Source organism: Bufo gargarizans, chromosome 1 (genome assembly GCF_014858855.1).
Source record: "Bufo gargarizans isolate SCDJY-AF-19 chromosome 1, ASM1485885v1, whole genome shotgun sequence".
Classification (NCBI taxonomy): Eukaryota; Metazoa; Chordata; class Amphibia; order Anura; family Bufonidae; genus Bufo; species Bufo gargarizans.
In genome coordinates, this window is record NC_058080.1 from 69,434,124 (window position 1) to 69,452,462 (window position 18,339).

The 18,339-nt window shown below is 48.5% G+C and overlaps 1 protein-coding gene across 1 annotated transcript in view; it reads left to right on the top strand.

Annotated features, from left to right (window-relative positions):
• Positions 1–18,339, top strand: part of EVC2 (EvC ciliary complex subunit 2) — a 193,812-nt gene that overhangs the window by 45,823 nt on the left and 129,650 nt on the right. The window contains exons 6-7 of the mRNA XM_044282668.1: positions 485–594; positions 6,731–6,793. Coding sequence (XP_044138603.1) covers positions 485–594; positions 6,731–6,793 — 173 coding nt within the window. The remainder of the gene's footprint in view (positions 1–484; positions 595–6,730; positions 6,794–18,339) is intronic.

Here is an 18,339-nt window from a genome sequence, read left to right on the forward strand (position 1 = left end):
GGGGTCTCTGGGCTCGGTCCTCCACCAATCAAAACCTCAGTGACATATTAAGAGATTTCTGAAACCTCAGTGACTCTTTAAGTCTATCCAGACCCTGTACGGAGACACTTCCTGTTTGTCCAGCTCTGCTCTTGGATTGGCCAGCGCTGCTCACTTAAACAGTGCTGGCCAATCCGTGGGCAGTAGAAGGTGTCTTGGACCACCACATGGACAGTGTTCATCAAGTAGTCTGAGAAGCGGTGGGGACATCTTGGTTGGCAGTAGAGGAACCTGGAAACTGACGTATCTGCACCTAAAAAGGCTAAAATGAGGACACCATATAAGTGCTCTGTTTTGTTCTCAAGTTAATGTGATTTTCTTTTTTCTTAAACTGGAGTGGCACTTTAAGCTACCCAAGGTTATCTGTGGGTATAAAAATGTGGAGAAAAGAAGCAACACTTGTGCCTTTATGGTGAATTCCATGATCTGTCTTTTCATATTCCAGCTGGCGACTCCTTCCAGGTGTCATACACTGCTTCACTAAATACAATGGAGGCCAAGAACGGGCTGGTGTTCTCCCTTCCTGCTGTGATAACCTTTCAGAATTCTTCAGAGGTAAACCTGACCAAACACATCTTTCTTCCCCAGCATTCAGAAAAAAACAACTTTAGGGACTCCTAAGAAAAAGAGATAAAATTGACTTTATTTTCAAAGCATTTACAGTTGAAACCAGAAGTTTACATACACTATATATAAAAAGACACATATGCAGTTTTTTTTTTTAATCAATATCTGACATGAAATCAGAATAAACCTTTCCTGTTTTTGGTCAATTAGGATTACCATAATTATTATTATTTGCCAAATGCCAGAATAATGAGAGAATGTTTTCAGGCATTTTTATTACTTTCTGCAATATCAAAAGTTTACATACACTAAGATTACTATGCCTTTAAACAATTCTGGACCGCCCATATGATGATGTCATGTGTTTGGAAGCTTCTGTTAGGTTGGTGATTAGAGACACACCTGTGGATGTATTTAAATGCACACCTGAAACACACTGCTTCTTTTTGTAGCATCATGGGAAAAAGTCTAAAAAATCAGCCAAGATATCAGGAAGAGAATTTTGGACTTGCACAAGTCTGGCTGAACCTTGGGTGCAATTTCAAGATACCTGAAGGTGCCTCGTTCATCTGTGCAAACAATTATATGCAAGTACAAATAAGATGGGAATGTCCAGCCATCATACCGCTCAGGAAGGAGACGGGTTCTGTGTCCCAGAGATGAACGTGCTTTGGTCCGACATGTGCATATCCAGGGCCGGCCTTTGGGGTGTGCGGGCTGTGCGGCCGCACAGGGCGCCATAGCAACAGGGGCGCCGGGCGGCCGACAGCCCGCAATGTAATATGGGCAGGCGAGGCGGCACTTATGTTTCCCCCCCCCCCTCCTCCTCCTCCTCCTCCTCCTCCTATATTCAGCAGGGGGCGCCCGGCGCCCGTTGCGGTTTAAAAAAAAAAAAAGTTGCTTATATAAGTTGGGGGCGGCTGGCGGCGCCCCTCATTCTGCGCCGCCTGAGTGGCTGAGGCTGAGCGCTTGCCGCTCTAAAGAATCCTGCGCCTGTTAATGTAGCGTGGCCGAGCTCTGTTAGGTCCGCGGTACAGGAGCTTTTGTTTCCTGTACCCGGCCGGACTGACAGGAAGTGCTCACTTAGTGTGCACTTCCTTTCAGTCCGGCCGGGTACAGGAAACAAATGCTCCTGTACCGCGGATCGAACAGAGCTCGGCCACGCTACACTAGAGGTGGAGGTGGGAGTAGAAAGAGAGTGACAAGGGGGGAGGGGGGAGGAAAGAAAGAGAGTGACAAGGGGGGAGGGGGGAGGAAAGAAAGAGAGTGACAAGGGGGGAGGGGGGAGGAAAGAAAGAGAGTGACAAGGGGGGAGGGGGGAGGAAAGAAAGAGAGTGACAAGGGGGGAGGGGGGAGGAAAGAAAGAGAGTGACAAGGGGGGAGGGGGGAGGAAAGAAAGAGAGTGACAAGGGGGGAGGGGGGAGGAAAGAAAGAGAGTGACAAGGGGGGAGGGGGGAGGAAAGAAAGAGAGTGACAAGGGGGGAGGGGGGGAGGAAAGAAAGAGAGTGACATGGGGGGGGGAATAATGAGAGTGATGGGGGGGGGGAATAATGAGAGTGATGGGGGGGAATAATGAGAGTGATGGGGGGGGGAATAATGAGAGTGATGGGGGGGAAATAATGAGAGTGATGGGGGGGAATAATGAGAGTGATGGGGGGGGGAAATAATGAGAGTGATGGGGGGGGAAATAATGAGAGTGATGGGGGGGGAAATAATGAGAGTGATGGGGGGGGGAATAATGAGAGTGATGGGGGGGGGAATAATGAGAGTGATGGGGGGGGAAATAATGAGAGTGATGGGGGGGGAATAATGAGAGTGATGGGGGGGGAAATAATGAGAGTGATGGGGGGGGAATAATGAGAGTGATGGGGGGGGAAATAATGAGAGTGATGGGGGGGGGGAATAATGAGAGTGATGGGGGGGGAAATAATGAGAGTGATGGGGGGGAAATAATGAGAGTGATGGGGGGGGGAAATAATGAGAGTGATGGGGGGGGGAAATAATGAGAGTGATGGGGGGGGGAAATAATGAGAGTGATGGGGGGGGGGAAATAATGAGAGTGATGGGGGGGGGAAATAATTAGCGTGACAAGGGAGGGCGGGGGGAATAATGAGAGTGACAAGGGAGAGGGGGGATAATGAGAGTGACAAGGGAAGGGGGGGGGAAAGAGTGACAAGAGAGGGAGGGGGGGGGGAAGAGAGTGACAATGGAGTCCCCAGAGCCAGACTGCAGCCAGAGTCCAGATCATCTAATTGTCCTGGCGGTAAGTAGACAATGCAATATGTTTATTATTTAATTGTTTAGTTATTAATACTACATTGGAAACAAATTTTCTCAGCTGGACACCGGCCGACACTGCGCATGCGCTGGGAGCCTCACCAGCGGTTAGGGTAGGGAAAAAGCACTGGCCCGTACGTAATTTTTCCCTTCCCTAACCGCTGGTGAGGCTCCCGATGCATGCGCAGTGTCGGCCGGTGTTCAGCTGAGAATATCCATCCGATCACTGCGCCTGCGCATTGGTCCATAGTTTTTCCCTACCCTAACCGCCGGCGAGGCTCCTGGCGCATGCGCACTCTGCTGTGAAATTTCCCTAACCTGTCGTTGTGCGCCTGCGCGGCGCTGCACACCTCCTCACGTCATGTCCGGTGCGACCGGAAGTGACGAGGGTAGGGAAATCTCACGAACTAGGGAAGTATAACATTACACCGGCCTTTGGGGTGTGAGGGCTGGTAACTACTTGGTTGGATAGTCAGCCAGCCTATGCCATGATGCCAGCAACAAGCAGTGTTTTTTTTTTTTTTTTGGGGGGGGGGGGGGGGGCGCCACAAGGTTATCTCGCACAGGGCGCCTGAACACCTAAGGCCGGCCCTGTGCATATCAACCCAAGAACAAAGGCAGAAGACCTTGTGAAGATGATGGTGGAAGCTGGTAAGATTGTGTCAATATCCAGAGTGAAACGAGTGCTGTATCAACATGGGCTGAAAGGCCACTCTGCCAGGAAGATGCCGTTACTCCAAAAGAAACATAAAAAAGCCGGATTAATGTTTGCAAATGCACAAAGGAACAAAGACCTACATTTTTGGAGACATGTCCGGTGGTCTGACGAAACGAAATATGAACTTTTTTGTTACGTTTGGAGGAAAAAGGGAGAAGCTTGGAAGCCTAAGAACACCATCCAAACTGTGGAACACAGGGGCGGCAGCATCATGTTGCGGGGTTGTTTTGCTGCCGGAGGGACTGGTGCACTTCACAAAATAGATGGCATCATGAGGAAAGAAGATTATGTGGAAATACTGAAGCAACATCTCAAGACATCAGCCAGGAAATTAAAGCTTGGGGTGGAAATGGGTCTTCCAAATGGACAATGACCCGAAGCATACTGCCAAACTGGTTACAAAGTGGCTTAAGGGTAACAAAGTCAATGTTTTGGAGCAGCCATCACATAGCTCTGATCTCAATCCTAATGAAAATGTATGGGCAAAGCTGAAAAGGCAGGTGCGAGCAAGGTGACCAACAAACATGGCTCAGTTACACCAGATTTGTCAGGAGGAATGGGCCCAAATTCTGACCAACTATTGTGAGAAGCTTCTGGAAGGATATCCAAAACGTTTGACCCAAGTCATACAGTTTAAGGGCAATGGTACCAAGTATTAATGAAATGTATGTAAACTTTTGACTTTGCAGAAAGTAATAAAAATGCCTTAAAACATTCTCTCTCTCTCTCATTATTCTGGCATTTGGCAAATAATAATAATAATTATGGTAATCCTAATTGACCAAAAACAGGAAAGGTTTATTCTGATTTCATGTCATATATTAAGAAAAACATGCACATGTGTCTTTTTATATAGTGTATGTAAACTTCTGGTTTCAACTGTATACTTTAAACAGAGCAGTACTTTGTGTAATTTGTGTAGCGGTCCACCAAGAACTCTCATTGATGGTGGAGCAGGGTTGTGTTTGATACTTGGCTTGCTCCTTGTTATTCCAATTCCATTCCATTCTTTTTATGGTATTGGACTAAAGAACCTGTCCATCTCTCCTAACATGTTTTTTGTTTTAGGGCTCATGCACATGACCATTGGGTGTTTTGTGGTCCACAAATTGCTGGTCTGCAAAAACATGGATACCGGCCATGTGCATTACACATTTTGCGGAACCGAACATCCGGCCCATAATAGAACTGTCCTATCCTTGTCCAAAATGCGTACAATGATAGGATATGTTCAAATTTTTTGCGAAATGGCCATGCAGGCATACGGACGTGGAATGCACGCTGAGCCATTGCTGTTTTCACGGAATGTTTACGCATATGGGCCGCAAAAAAAAAAAACGGAACAGACATGGAAAATAAATATGTTTGTGTGCATGAGCCCTTAATAACTGCTTGCTAGAAAAAAAAATTCATACAACTATATGTGGTGCCATTCCTCTAGAACTATATGCTCATGGCCCCAAACTTAAGGGCTCTGTGCCTGTGCTGCGGACCACAAATAGTGATCCTCTATATATGGGCACTGGCCGTGGGCACTCTGTGCTGCATATGTGGACCCGTTGACTTGAATGGGTCTGTGATCCGCAAGATATTGCAAAACATAGGACATGTCCTATCTTTTGCGTTGCAGAAGCACAGACCCCAAAGCCCATGAAAGTGCTTTCCGTGGGCAGCCGATCTGTGTCTCTGCTCTGCAAAAGATAGGCCACGTCCTATCTTTTGACACTTTTTGTGGATCATGGACCAAGATTCAAGTCAACGGGTCCGCACAGCAGCATGGAGTGCACCGGGTGCCTGTATATTGCGGACCTGCCGTTTGCGGTCCACAATACGGGCACAAAGCTCTTACGTTCGTGGGCATGAGCCTTTATTCCTACTAGACTTTCATGAAGAAATTGCCCTCTGGGTGTCACTAGTTGAGGATATATCCCTGTATATTCTGACACTGACATTGCTCAATGGACTGTGTCGGACTATGCAGGGACACACTACTACCTGCTGACACCCAGTTGGCAATTTCTTCTTAAACGTCTAGTAGGAATAATCGAGGAATGTTACAACATAAGGTCCTAAAAAACAATGCTCCAGAATGGTCATCTAACATAGAGTACAGTTAATTACTAAAACAGTCAAGTCAGGAGTGGTGACAGGTGCTCTTTAATCAATTTGCGCATATGGACATGCACTAACAACCAAATGCTCACCAGGCTGATGCGTTTGAACATATAGGTTTCTGCGTTCCTCAAAGCCTTATTATATAAAGTTTAATTTAAAAAACCTCCTGAAATATAAAAATAACGCTGACTTTTGATTAAAAATGTTTTTTTTTGTTTAGAGGTAGTTCTCCATTAAGTAGATAAATATAGATACGTAAGTCCAGATTTACTAATGTTTCTGTGCCAAAACGTTGTAAAAAATTATGGCGCAATTTGGCGCATCTTGGGTTTGTAAACCTTTTTCCAACATGCTCGACAAATGGAGCCAGGCTTGACAAAAAGTGAGTGGAAATTTCACCGCAATTCTGGTGGAAAAATCAGTTTTAAGGTTTAGCCAACCAATAGTTGGTATAGGGTCAGAGAAAATGTCTATCCCTGCAGCACATGTATCATCCAGCCTGAGCCCCTGTGATAAATCTGGTACAGGTCTAAGTTTACACCATCTTTAGGAATTAACAACATGTAATAATAAAGTTAACATGGACAGTAAACAGTCAAAATACTTTTTTTTTTTCACCCCCCATGAAATTAATAACAAATAGGGTACTGAATTAAATGTACCCCAAAATTATCTGCAACATTATGAAAATTTGTAAATACATTGTATTATTTATCATCTACTGATCCTGAGCTACAGCCAGATTTATGCTCCAGAGCTGCATTCACAGTGTGGAAAGGGAGTACTACTCAGAATGCAGATAACCAAAAAAGTGCGGTGCAGATGTTGAGGCAGAAAGGATTGCTGAGCGTTCACCTCTGTAGCCAGCAGAATTGTGAATGCAGCTCTTGACTGATATTACAAGCTGTAACCCAGGATCAGTATGAATTAAACATGTTCACTTCCCTCCATCTCATACTGGCTCTGGGCTTTGGATTGTGTGTATAATGGAAACCTTTCTGTCTTCTGTTACAGATCACTGGAGCAACATATAACATCATAGCCCCGTTTTCTGTCACCGCCAAAGAGGTCTCAAACGTAAGTAATTCATGTGCCCATCACATGTGCATTTCTTTTATATAAGGCTAAACCGGTCCATATTTCTGTTATGGGGGTCACTTTTTTCTTATGGCAGGCAGTTTTGGGATGGGGTATTGTATTACTATGAGGTCAGAAGCTCAGGAAAAAATAGACTTAACACGACTTAGGTGCATAAAGAGTTTACTGAACTATGATAAGAGATATTTACAAAGATCTACAAAGACAAAGATTAAAGGGAACCTGTCATCTGGATTTTGGGTATAGAGCAGTTACCTCATACTGTAGAAATCTGGCCAGGTGTAGACATCACTAAGCAGTTATATAAAGTTAAAGGGAAATACTGTTTTACATTGCAGCCCTGGTTCTTCCACCTTAATTCATTTCAACTTGTCTCAAAATAAAAAATAATTCAAAATGTGTATAAATGTATGCAACGGCTATTACAGAGTACCCATGTGCTATGCCAGGATTTAGTAAACCTCTGGGGGGTACAGGCAGGAGCAGCAATGTGTGCTCCTGCCAGTACTCCATTCATAAAGTGTACAGTCTGTACTCCGTACACCGCTGAGCAGTCAGTTGTGTGGAGAATAGTGAATTTAAGGCACACAGGGAATATCTCTAGTAAAAATTCAAAATCCATAAATAAAGTACATTAGAACAAGTATTATTAGGGTATTTTTGACATAAAAAAAAAACTTAATTGAAAGTTTAGTCACTCTTTAATCTTTGCTCTGTTTCTGCTTGTGTTTATTCTGTATTAAACAACATAAAAATATTAACAATGCAACATTGTAAGCCTTAAAGAGAGTCTGTCATCACAGTTTCCCCTTTTTAACCCTTCCCATAGCTTTCTAGCAGCAATACAGTTGATAAAAACGTTACCTTTATAAGCAATCGTGGACTTATAAAACTGGCAAAAATCATCTTAGTAGGATATGCAAGTGAGGGCTCGCAAGTGCCCAGGGGCGGTGTCAACCTCGTAGGTGCCCAGGTAGCTCTGCCTTATCGTCGCTTCCCCCGCCCAGTCTTTCCCTCTGCCCGCCCATCTTCTTACTTCTTCTCTCGCCGAGATCCTGCGCCTGCGCGCTGAGTCCGTCGGCCGGCGCATGCGCACTGCAATGTCCATTCCTGGTACGGCATCAGAGTAATCAATGCGCATGCGCCGGCTAACGGCAAGTTAGCCGGCGCATGCGCATTAATTACTGTGTCCGTCGGCCTGCGCGCTGAGTCCGTCGGCCGGCGCATGCGCACTGCAATGTCCATTCCTGGTACAGCATCAGAGTAATCAATGCGCATGCGCCGGCTAACGGCGAGTTAGCCGGCGCATGCGCATTAATTACTGTGATGCCGTACCAGGAATGGACAACGCAGTGCGCATGCGCCGGCCGACGGACTCAGCGCGTAGGCGCAGGATCTCGGCGAGAGAAGAAGTAAGAAGATGGGCGGGCAGAGGGAAAGACTGGGCGGGGGAAGCGACGATAAGGCAGAGCTACCTGGGCACCTACGAGGTTGATGCTGCCCCTGGGCACTTGCAAGCCCTCATTTGCATATACTACTAAGATGATTTTTGCCAGTTTTATAAGTCCACGATTGCTTATAAAGGTAACGTTTTTTATCAACTGTAATGCTGCTAGAAAGCTATGGGAAGGGTTAAAAAGGGGAAACTGTGATGACAGACTCCCTTTAAACACATATTAAACTCATCACTACATTTTCTCTTATATCAGTATACTTGTAGTTGCTCTGAACAAAGATGTAACTGCACAGACCCAAAACCAATATACTGTATGTGTGTACTTGTAACAACTCATACCAAGTGCAGACTCTGGGAGAGGCTGGCAGCTTACCTACAGTTGAAACCAGAAGTTTGCATACACTATATAAAAAGACACATGTGCATGTTTTTCTCAATATCTGACAGAAATCAGAATAAAAGCAACGGAGCGGGGGCGCAGCCATAGCGCAGGGCGAGCTGACTTAGGGGGAAGACCGCAGGCTAGGAAAGGGTTAAATTGCTGGATATGTTAGGGGCTGGGTTGGAGTTAGGTGGGGAGGAGTTGGTTTTACGGCGGGAAGTTAAAAGAAGGGGAGGCGGGGCTTTGGGTCAGTTGCAGCCTCTTCAGAGTGAAATTTGTGGCGACATGGCCTCCTTGGATGAGTTGCTGGCGGCGGTGAGGGACGCGGTGCAGGTACATGGGGTGGATTTCATGCAGCAATCTATCCAGGCTGCCCTTCTCCCTCCCGCCCCTCCGGTTGCTGTGGCTCGCGCGGTCAGGGCCAGGAGATCTGTCCCCCCTGAGCGGTTGAGCCCAGAAGCTACTCCCCGGGTCCGCCGGCGCGTTGGAAGCCCCGTCCGGGACCCTCCGCTGCGGTCTGTGGTGTCCTTGGCCTCCCGGGTCCCCAGACGCAGCGGGAGGAATTCCGCACCGCGTGGCGGGCCGGCGGGAGAGGGTCAGGCTTCCCCTAGACCCGTCTCCCTTGCAGCACGGGGGAGGGACCGTTCCCGGGCGGCGACGGCCCCGCGAGATGCTCCGCGCCGGGGCCGCGCCAGGAGGACGGCGCCGGTGGAGAGGGGGAGTGGAGCGGCCGGGTCGTCTTCCGGCTCGGGCCTACCTGTTCGGGAGGAGCTGGAGTGTCTGGCGCTGCGGCTGGGGGATTCGGGCCGGCAGCTGCAGTGTGCGGAGGATCGGAGCGCTGCGGCGGGATGTGATGTGGGTGCGTCGCGCCCTCGTGTGGCGGGTCGGCGACATGGCGGCCAGAGGACTGACGGGGAAGAGGTGGTGGCCGTGTACCCGGACCGGAGGCATGGTGTGGCGGCTGGCTGTCGGACGGCAGCTGAGTCAGGGCCTAGTGGAGCAGGAGGTGTGGTGGAATCGCGGCCGGTGTGTGCGGCCCGCCCGGCTGGTGTGCGGCCTGTTACCCTCTCCTCACGTCGGTGTCCTGAGGGGGAGGCGGCGCTTCTGGAGGAAGGGGAGTTGGAGTCGGGGGAGGACGTCGCGGCAGGCGGAAGGGACAGCGCGATTCTGGAGGAGGCCGTGCCATGTGGACCTAGCTCGCCGGTGCGGACATCCAGGAGGGAAGAGGCGGCTGCTGGAGGATCTGTCCGGGGACGGCCAGGTGAGGTGACGACGTGTCAGACGCCATCTGGGGGGGATGTTCAGGGTAGTGGGGGGGGTTCTGATGTGTTGGCTCGGGAGGTTCTGTCGGGGATGTTGTCCTTGCTGTCGCGGTTGGGGTCAGGAGGGCCTTCATCACCGGCGGCGGTCTGGGCGCCTGGGCAGGCTAGCGGGACCTTGGAGCAGGGGACGGTGCAAGGTGCAGTGGGTGTTGGTGATGGCGGGGTCACGGGTGGTGTGCAGGCTTCTGTGTCTGGGACCGGAGGCAGGAGTGAGGTGGGGGATGGCGTTCGACTGTCGGATGCAGCTAAAGGGGAAATTTATGTGTGCTTTGAAGGGCCACTGGGGTCTCATTTAAAGCAAGAGGTCAAGGAAAAGATATGGAGGGATGAATATGTGGAAATATTTTCCTTGCTTCCTTTGGAGAAATTTAATTTGGATCGTGGGAGGCCTGATGACAGTAAAAAGGAGGATGAGGAGAGGAGGCGGTACAGGTTGATCCCACGTACTTTTCAGAATTGGCTTCAGGCATTTGCGATTTTGGCCAGCGTGGTTGGGGAAAAGGCGCCTGAACATTGCTCAGCTCTGTTCTGTTATATGGACGCGGTGGGGGAGGCGCATCGGACGTATGGGGGCGTGGCGTGGCTCAGGTATGATGAGCAGTTCCGGCAACGGAAGGCGGTCAGGCCTACCATACGGTGGGACCATAAGGACATAGGTCTATGGATGAGATTGATGGCGGCTCCTAGGGGTGGCCCCCAGCCCTTTCGGGGATCGGCCGGGGGTTCCTCGGCTTCTGAATCGCAGGGGGGAGGTAGGAAGGGCTGTTGTTGGCAATACAATGAGGGACATTGTAGGTTCTTGTCCGATTGCCGGTACAAGCACGAGTGTTCCGGTTGCGGTGGCTCCCACAGTTTGTCGCGCTGCTTCAAACGGGGGAAGGGTAAAGGACCCGAGGCTGTGCAGAAGAGGGGTGACTCCGGTGAGGGTGGAAGAGATGGAGCCCTATTTAAAGATTTATCCAAATAGGGAGGTTGGGCGTTTTTTGTTGGCGGGGTTTACTGACGGTTTTGTGATCCCGTGTAGTTCGGTCGCGCCGTGTTTGTCGGTGCGGAATTTGTCCTCGGCATTGCGTCATCCGGAGGTGGTGAGAGATAAGATTGAGAAGGAGGTTGCGGCAGGCAGAGTGGTAGGTCCCTTTAGTGAGCTCCCCTTGCCTGACTTGTGGGTGTCCCCATTGGGATTGGTGCCTAAGAAAGAACCCAATAAGTTTAGACTTATTCATCATTTGTCGTATCCGGAAGGGGGGTCGGTGAATGATGGAATAGCGGATGAGTTGTGTTCTGTGTCTTACACGTCTTTTGATGCGGCGGTGCGTTGGGTTCGGCGTTTTGGGCAGGGGGCCTTGCTTGCTAAGACGGACATTGAGGCTGCTTTTCGGTTGTTGCCCATTCACCCGGATAGTTTGCATTTGCTGGGATTTCAATGGGACGGTTGTTATTATGTGGATTGTTGTTTGCCTATGGGCTGTGCAATTTCGTGTTCACTGTTTGAGTCGTTCAGTTCTTTTCTGGAGTGGGTGGTGAAGCAGGAGTCGGGATGGAACTCGGTGCTACATTATTTGGACGATTTCTTGTTCTTAGGTCCGGCCGGATCTAAGGTGTGTCCGGTGTTGTTGCACACGATGGAGCGTGTGGCGGCGAGGTTTGGTGTTCCTTTAGCGGCGGAAAAAACGGAAGGGCCTTCCACGGTCATTACGTTTCTGGGGATTGAAATTGACAGCATGGCCATGGAGTGTCGGTTACCGGACAATAAGGTGTCTGATCTGTTGGGAGAGGTCGTTTTTCTGCGAAAAGCTAAGAAGGTTCAGCTTAAGCGGGTTCAGTCTGTATTGGGTAAATTGAATTTTGCTTGTCGGATTTTGCCGATGGGTAGGGTTTTTTGTCGGCGTTTGGCGTTGTCCACGGCGGGGGTGGTGGCCCCTTTTCATTATTTACGTTTACCTGTTGCGGTGAAAGAGGATTTGGCGGTGTGGGAGAGTTTTTTGGGGGAGTATAATGGGCGGTCGATATGGATGGAGGAGGCGATCAGTAGTGTGGATCTGGAGTTGTTTTCTGATGCTGCGGGTTCGTGTGGTTATGGTGTTTTTTGCCAGGGGCAATGGAGCGCGGGGGCGTGGCCGGTGGAGTGGGAGCGTGCTGGTTTCCTTAGCAACTTGGTTTTGCTGGAGCTTTTTCCCATAGTTTTGGCTACGGAGTTGTGGGGGGATTGGCTCAGGAATCGGCGGGTGCGTTTTTATTGTGACAACATGGGGGTAGTGCAGGCGATTAACAGCCAGACAGCTAATTCTCCGCCGGTGTTGAATTTACTCAGGCATTTGGTGTTGCGGGGGCTGCGTTTGAATGCATGTTTTGTTGCGGTGCATGTGCCAGGGGTGGATAACTCACTTGCGGATTCCCTTTCTCGTTTTCAGTGGGATCGCTTCCGCAGCCTGGCGCCGGGCGCCGAAGTTCAGGGCTTACCTTGTCCCCAGTGGCTCTGGAGCGTGGCCTTGGGGTGTCGGCAGGTCTGATTGGGCAGTCGCTCAGTAGAGGTACGTGGTCGGCCTATTCGTCAGTGTGGTCGTTGTGGGAGGAGCTGATAGAGCGTGTTGGGGGGTACAGTTCGGTTGAGGAACTTCGGACGTTATTGGTTTTGGGTGGGTTCCTGTTATGCGGATGGTTTGTCTTTTTCTGTGGCATCTAGGAGGGTGGCGGCTGTTGCCTTCTGGTTGCGATTGCGGGGAATTGCGGATGTGTCTCAGTGTTTTATGGTTCGGCAGGCGCTGAAAGGTTACAGGCGGGGTTCGGTTCGTAGGGATGGCAGACGGCCGGTTTCTTTTGAGGTGTTACGGGTCCTGTGGGAAAAGGCAGGTATGGTTTGTGTGTCTGGATTTGAAGCGCTGTTGTTTAGGACGGCTTTTTCGTTGGCCTTTTTCGGAGCCTTTCGGATTTCTGAATTGGTTTCGGCTAGTCGTGCGGGGGATGGCGGTTTGTTGAGGGAGGATGTTTGGTTGGGGGATGGCGGTTTACGGTGTGTGATCCGCAGGTCGAAAACGGATCAGTCGGGTAAGGGTGCAGTTTTGTGGCTTAGGCCTTTGGTTGGGTCGGTGCTTTGTCCGGTGCATTGTGTTGAGGAGTATTTGGAGGTGCGGCCTGAGGGTGGGGGTTCTTTGTTGATTCACCAGGACGGTTCGCGGTTGTCGCGTTTTCAATTTATTGCGGTATTTAGGAAATGTCTGGGTGCAGCTGGTCTCCCTGTTCATGAGTATGCGTCTCATTCTTTCCGGATAGGGGCTGCCACGGAGGCGTCTAAGTGGGGGCTCGGGGAGGAGGTGATAAAACGTATTGGGCGTTGGGAGTCGGCTTGCTTTCATTCTTATATTCGGCCTCATCTGTTGTGAGGGTTGGTGGGTGGTGTTGGTTGGCGGAATTCGGGGTATTTGGACGTGTTGTCATAATTATTTTATTTTGTTTTAGGGGCGGCTCCGTGTCTCGCATGGATCTTCGGGCATTCCTACGTCTACTGGGGGGCCTTACGCGCAGACGTTAGAAGGAATGGACGCCAGTTGGGTTTCCCGGTGGAGGAATTGCTGGTTCGTTGGATCGGTTTGAGGGGGCTTCTGTGGGGGCGGGTTCTTCCTGAAATTCACATGAATGCCACTTTGGATCGGCCTCCGGATATATTGGTGCTTCACGTTGGCGGCAATGATTTGGGGGTGCGGCGTTCCCGGGATGTTATTCGGGATGTAAAATTGGATGTGCTACGCCTATTGTCGGAGTTTCCGGATTTGTTGTTGGTCTGGTCGGAGGTGGTTGCGCGGCGTTGCTGGCGTTTTGCGAGGTCTGTGGAGCGGATTAACAAAGCCCGGGCTAAATTGAATAAGGAGGTGGGGCGTTTTGTGCGCAGGCAAGGTGGGATTGTGGTTCGTCATCGGGAACTGGAGGCGGCGTCGCCTCAGTTCTTGCGGGAGGATGGTGTACACCTGAATGATGTGGGCATAGATATGTGGGCTTTGGGTATCCAGGAGGGTTTGGAGACTGCCTTTAGGGTGTGGCGTGACGCCCACAGGTGAGGTGTCACCGGTGGTTGTCTGTGGCTGAAGGAAATAGGATCCTGGGGAGCAATTCAATGGTTAAGAGGTGCAGGACATGTTGGAGCCTGCATCTCAGATGGTTTGTTAATGCCGAGGATGGGTCCCCTGTTGGGCTACAAGGCCTACAGGGGGGGATACTAGTATACTTCAAGGAGTTGGTGCCCTTTGGTCGGTGAGTGCGGCCAAGGGTAAGTCTTGAAGTGAGGCGGTGAAGGAGGATACGGCTCGTGAGGGTTGCCCTCCAGGATCCTTGTTATGTGTGGAAATGCCGTATGTTATTATGGTTATTGTTATTATTGTTATTATTATTATTATTATTAATGATTATATGGTGTACGATGTGGTTTGTTATGCGTGGAATAATAAAGTTGGCCACCATGGTCATTTTACCAAGCAAGTAAGTGTTGGAGTGGTTATTTAAAGGGGTAACAGGGTAGGTTGTGTAGCCGGAGGAGATTCTTCCATCCTATTAAGTCATAAAAGCAACGGAGCGGGGGCGCAGCCATAGCGCAGGGCGAGCTGACTTAGGGGGAAGACCGCAGGCTAGGAAAGGGTTAAATTGCTGGATATGTTAGGGGCTGGGTTGGAGTTAGGTGGGGAGGAGTTGGTTTTACGGCGGGAAGTTAAAAGAAGGGGAGGCGGGGCTTTGGGTCAGTTGCAGCCTCTTCAGAGTGAAATTTCCCTCCCTCCCACCCTTTTTGTTGGCGATCGTTGAGGATTGGTGGTATTAGTGTGGCTGAAGGAAATAGGATCCTGGGGAGCAATTCAATGGTTAAGAGGTGCAGGACATGTTGGAGCCTGCATCTCAGATGGTTTGTTAATGCCGAGGATGGGTCCCCTGTTGGGCTACAAGGCCTACAGGGGGGGATACTAGTATACTTCAAGGAGTTGGTGCCCTTGGGTCGGTGAGTGCGGCCAAGGGTAAGTCTTGAAGTGAGGCGGTGAAGGAGGATACGGCTCGTGAGTAGGGATGAGCGAACTCGAACTGTATAGTTCGGGTTCGTACCGAATTTTGGGGTGTCCGTGACACGGACCCGAACCCGGACATTTTCGTAAAAGTCCGGGTTCGGGTTCGGTGTTCGTCGCTTTCTTCGCGCTTTTGTGACGCTTTCTTGGCGCTTTTTGAAAGGCTGCAAAGCAGCCAATCAACAAGCGTCATACTACTTGCCCCAAGAGGCCATCACAGCCATGCCTACTATTGGCATGGCTGTGATTGGCCAGAGCACCATGTGACCCAGCCTCTATTTAAGCTGGAGTCACATAGCGCCGCCCGTCACTCTGCTCTGATTAGCGTAGGGAGAGGTTGCGGCTGCGACAGTAGGGCGAGATTAGGCAGATTAACTCCTCCAAAGGACTTGATTAACTGATCGATCTGCAGCTGTGGATCATTGAGCTGCTGATCCTCAATTGCTCACTGTTTTTAGGCTGCACAGACCGTTTGTCAGTCTCATTTTTCTGGGGTGATCGGCGGCCATTTTGTGTCTTGTGGTGCGCCAGCACAAGCTGCGACCAAGTGCATTTAACCCTCAATGGTGTGGTTGTTTTTTGGCTAAAGCCTACATCAGGGTGAAGCTGTCACACCAAGTGCATTTAACCAGCAATAGTCTGTTCATTTTTTGGCCATATACAAAATCAGGGGCAAGCTGCGCCTGTCACCAAGTGCATTTAACCCTCAATGGTGTGGTTGTTTTTTGGCTAAAGCCTACATCAGGGTGAAGCTGTCACACCAAGTGCATTTAACCAGCAATAGTCTGTTCATTTTTTGGCCATATACAAAATCAGGGGCAAGCTGCGCCTGTCACCAAGTGCATTTAACCCTCAATGGTGTGGTTGTTTTTTGGCTAAAGCCTACATCAGGGTGAAGCTGTCACACCAAGTGCATTTAACCAGCAATAGTCTGTTCATTTTTTGGCCATATCCCAGTCTAATTCTGTCACTAAATCCATACCGGTCACCCAGCGCCTAAATACTAGGCCTCAAATTTATATCCAGCTAAATCTGTCCCTAGTGCTGTAGCTGGGCGAGTTATTTAGTGTCCGTTCAAGCACATTTCTTGTTCTGGGTTGAAATACAATTCCCAATTTAGCAATTTCATAATTTAGTGGTTCCTGCTATATCAGAGCTCTTTGAAATCTATCCCAAAAAGGGTATATAATATTGAAGGTGCACATAGGGTCATTCAGAGTAACTTCACACACACCCGCTACTGTGTATTTCCAAGTCTAATTCTGTCACTAAATCCATACCGGTGACCCAGCGCCTAAATACTAGGCCTCAAATTTAATTCCCTCTAAATCTCTCGTTACCCACCGCTGTACTGTTGTTGCTGGGCAAGATATTTAGTGTCCGTCAAAGCACATTTTTTGTTCTGGGTTGAAGTACAATTCCCAATTTAGCAATTTCATAATTTAGTGGTTTCTGCTATATCAGAGCTATTTGAAATCTATCCCAAAAAGGGTATATAATATTGAAGGTGCACATAGGGTCATTCAGAATAACTTCACACACACCCGCTACTGTGTATTTCCAAGTCTAATTCTGTCACTAAACCCATACCTGTCACCCAGCGCCTAAATACTAGGCCTCAAATTTAAATCCCTCTAAATCTCTCGTTACCGTTGTCCTGTTGTAGCTGGGAAAGTTATTTAGTGCCCGTCAAAGCACATTTTTTGTTCTGGGTTGAAGTACAATTCCCAATTTAGCAATTTCATAATTTAGTGGTTCCTGCTATATCAGAGCTATTTGAAATCTATCCCAAAAAGGGTATATAATATTGAAGGTGCACATAGGGTCATTCAGAATAACTTCACACACACCCGCTACTGTGTATTTCCAAGTCTAATTCTGTCACTAAATCCATACCGGTGACCCAGCGCCTAAATACTAGGCCTCAAATTTAATTCCCTCTAAATCTCTCGTTACCCACCGCTGTACTGTTGTTGCTGGGCAAGATATTTAGTGTCCGTCAAAGCACATTTTTTGTTCTGGGTTGAAGTACAATTCCCAATTTAGCAATTTCATAATTTAGTGGTTTCTGCTATATCAGAGCTATTTGAAATCTATCCCTAAAAGGGTATATAATATTGAAGGTGCACATAGGGTCATTCAGAATAACTTCACACACACCCGCTACTGTGTATTTCCAAGTCTAATTCTGTCACTAAACCCATACCTGTCACCCAGCGCCTAAATACTAGGCCTCAAATTTATATCCAGCTAAATCTGTCCCTAGTGCTGTAGCTGGGCGAGTTATTTAGTGTCCGTTCAAGCACATTTCTTGTTCTGGGTTGAAATACAATTCCCAATTTAGCAATTTCATAATTTAGTGGTTCCTGCTATATCAGAGCTCTTTGAAATCTATCCCAAAAAGGGTATATAATATTGAAGGTGCACATAGGGTCATTCAGAGTAACTTCACACACACCCGCTACTGTGTATTTCCAAGTCTAATTCTGTCACTAAATCCATACCGGTGACCCAGCGCCTAAATACTAGGCCTCAAATTTAATTCCCTCTAAATCTCTCGTTACCCACCGCTGTACTGTTGTTGCTGGGCAAGATATTTAGTGTCCGTCAAAGCACATTTTTTGTTCTGGGTTGAAGTACAATTCCCAATTTAGCAATTTCATAATTTAGTGGTTTCTGCTATATCAGAGCTATTTGAAATCTATCCCAAAAAGGGTATATAATATTGAAGGTGCACATAGGGTCATTCAGAATAACTTCACACACACCCGCTACTGTGTATTTCCAAGTCTAATTCTGTCACTAAACCCATACCTGTCACCCAGCGCCTAAATACTAGGCCTCAAATTTAAATCCCTCTAAATCTCTCGTTACCGTTGTCCTGTTGTAGCTGGGAAAGTTATTTAGTGCCCGTCAAAGCACATTTTTTGTTCTGGGTTGAAGTACAATTCCCAATTTAGCAATTTCATAATTTAGTGGTTCCTGCTATATCAGAGCTATTTGAAATCTATCCCAAAAAGGGTATATAATATTGAAGGTGCACATAGGGTCATTCAGAATAACTTCACACACACCCGCTACTGTGTATTTCCAAGTCTAATTCTGTCACTAAATCCATACCGGTGACCCAGCGCCTAAATACTAGGCCTCAAATTTAATTCCCTCTAAATCTCTCGTTACCCACCGCTGTACTGTTGTTGCTGGGCAAGATATTTAGTGTCCGTCAAAGCACATTTTTTGTTCTGGGTTGAAGTACAATTCCCAATTTAGCAATTTCATAATTTAGTGGTTTCTGCTATATCAGAGCTATTTGAAATCTATCCCTA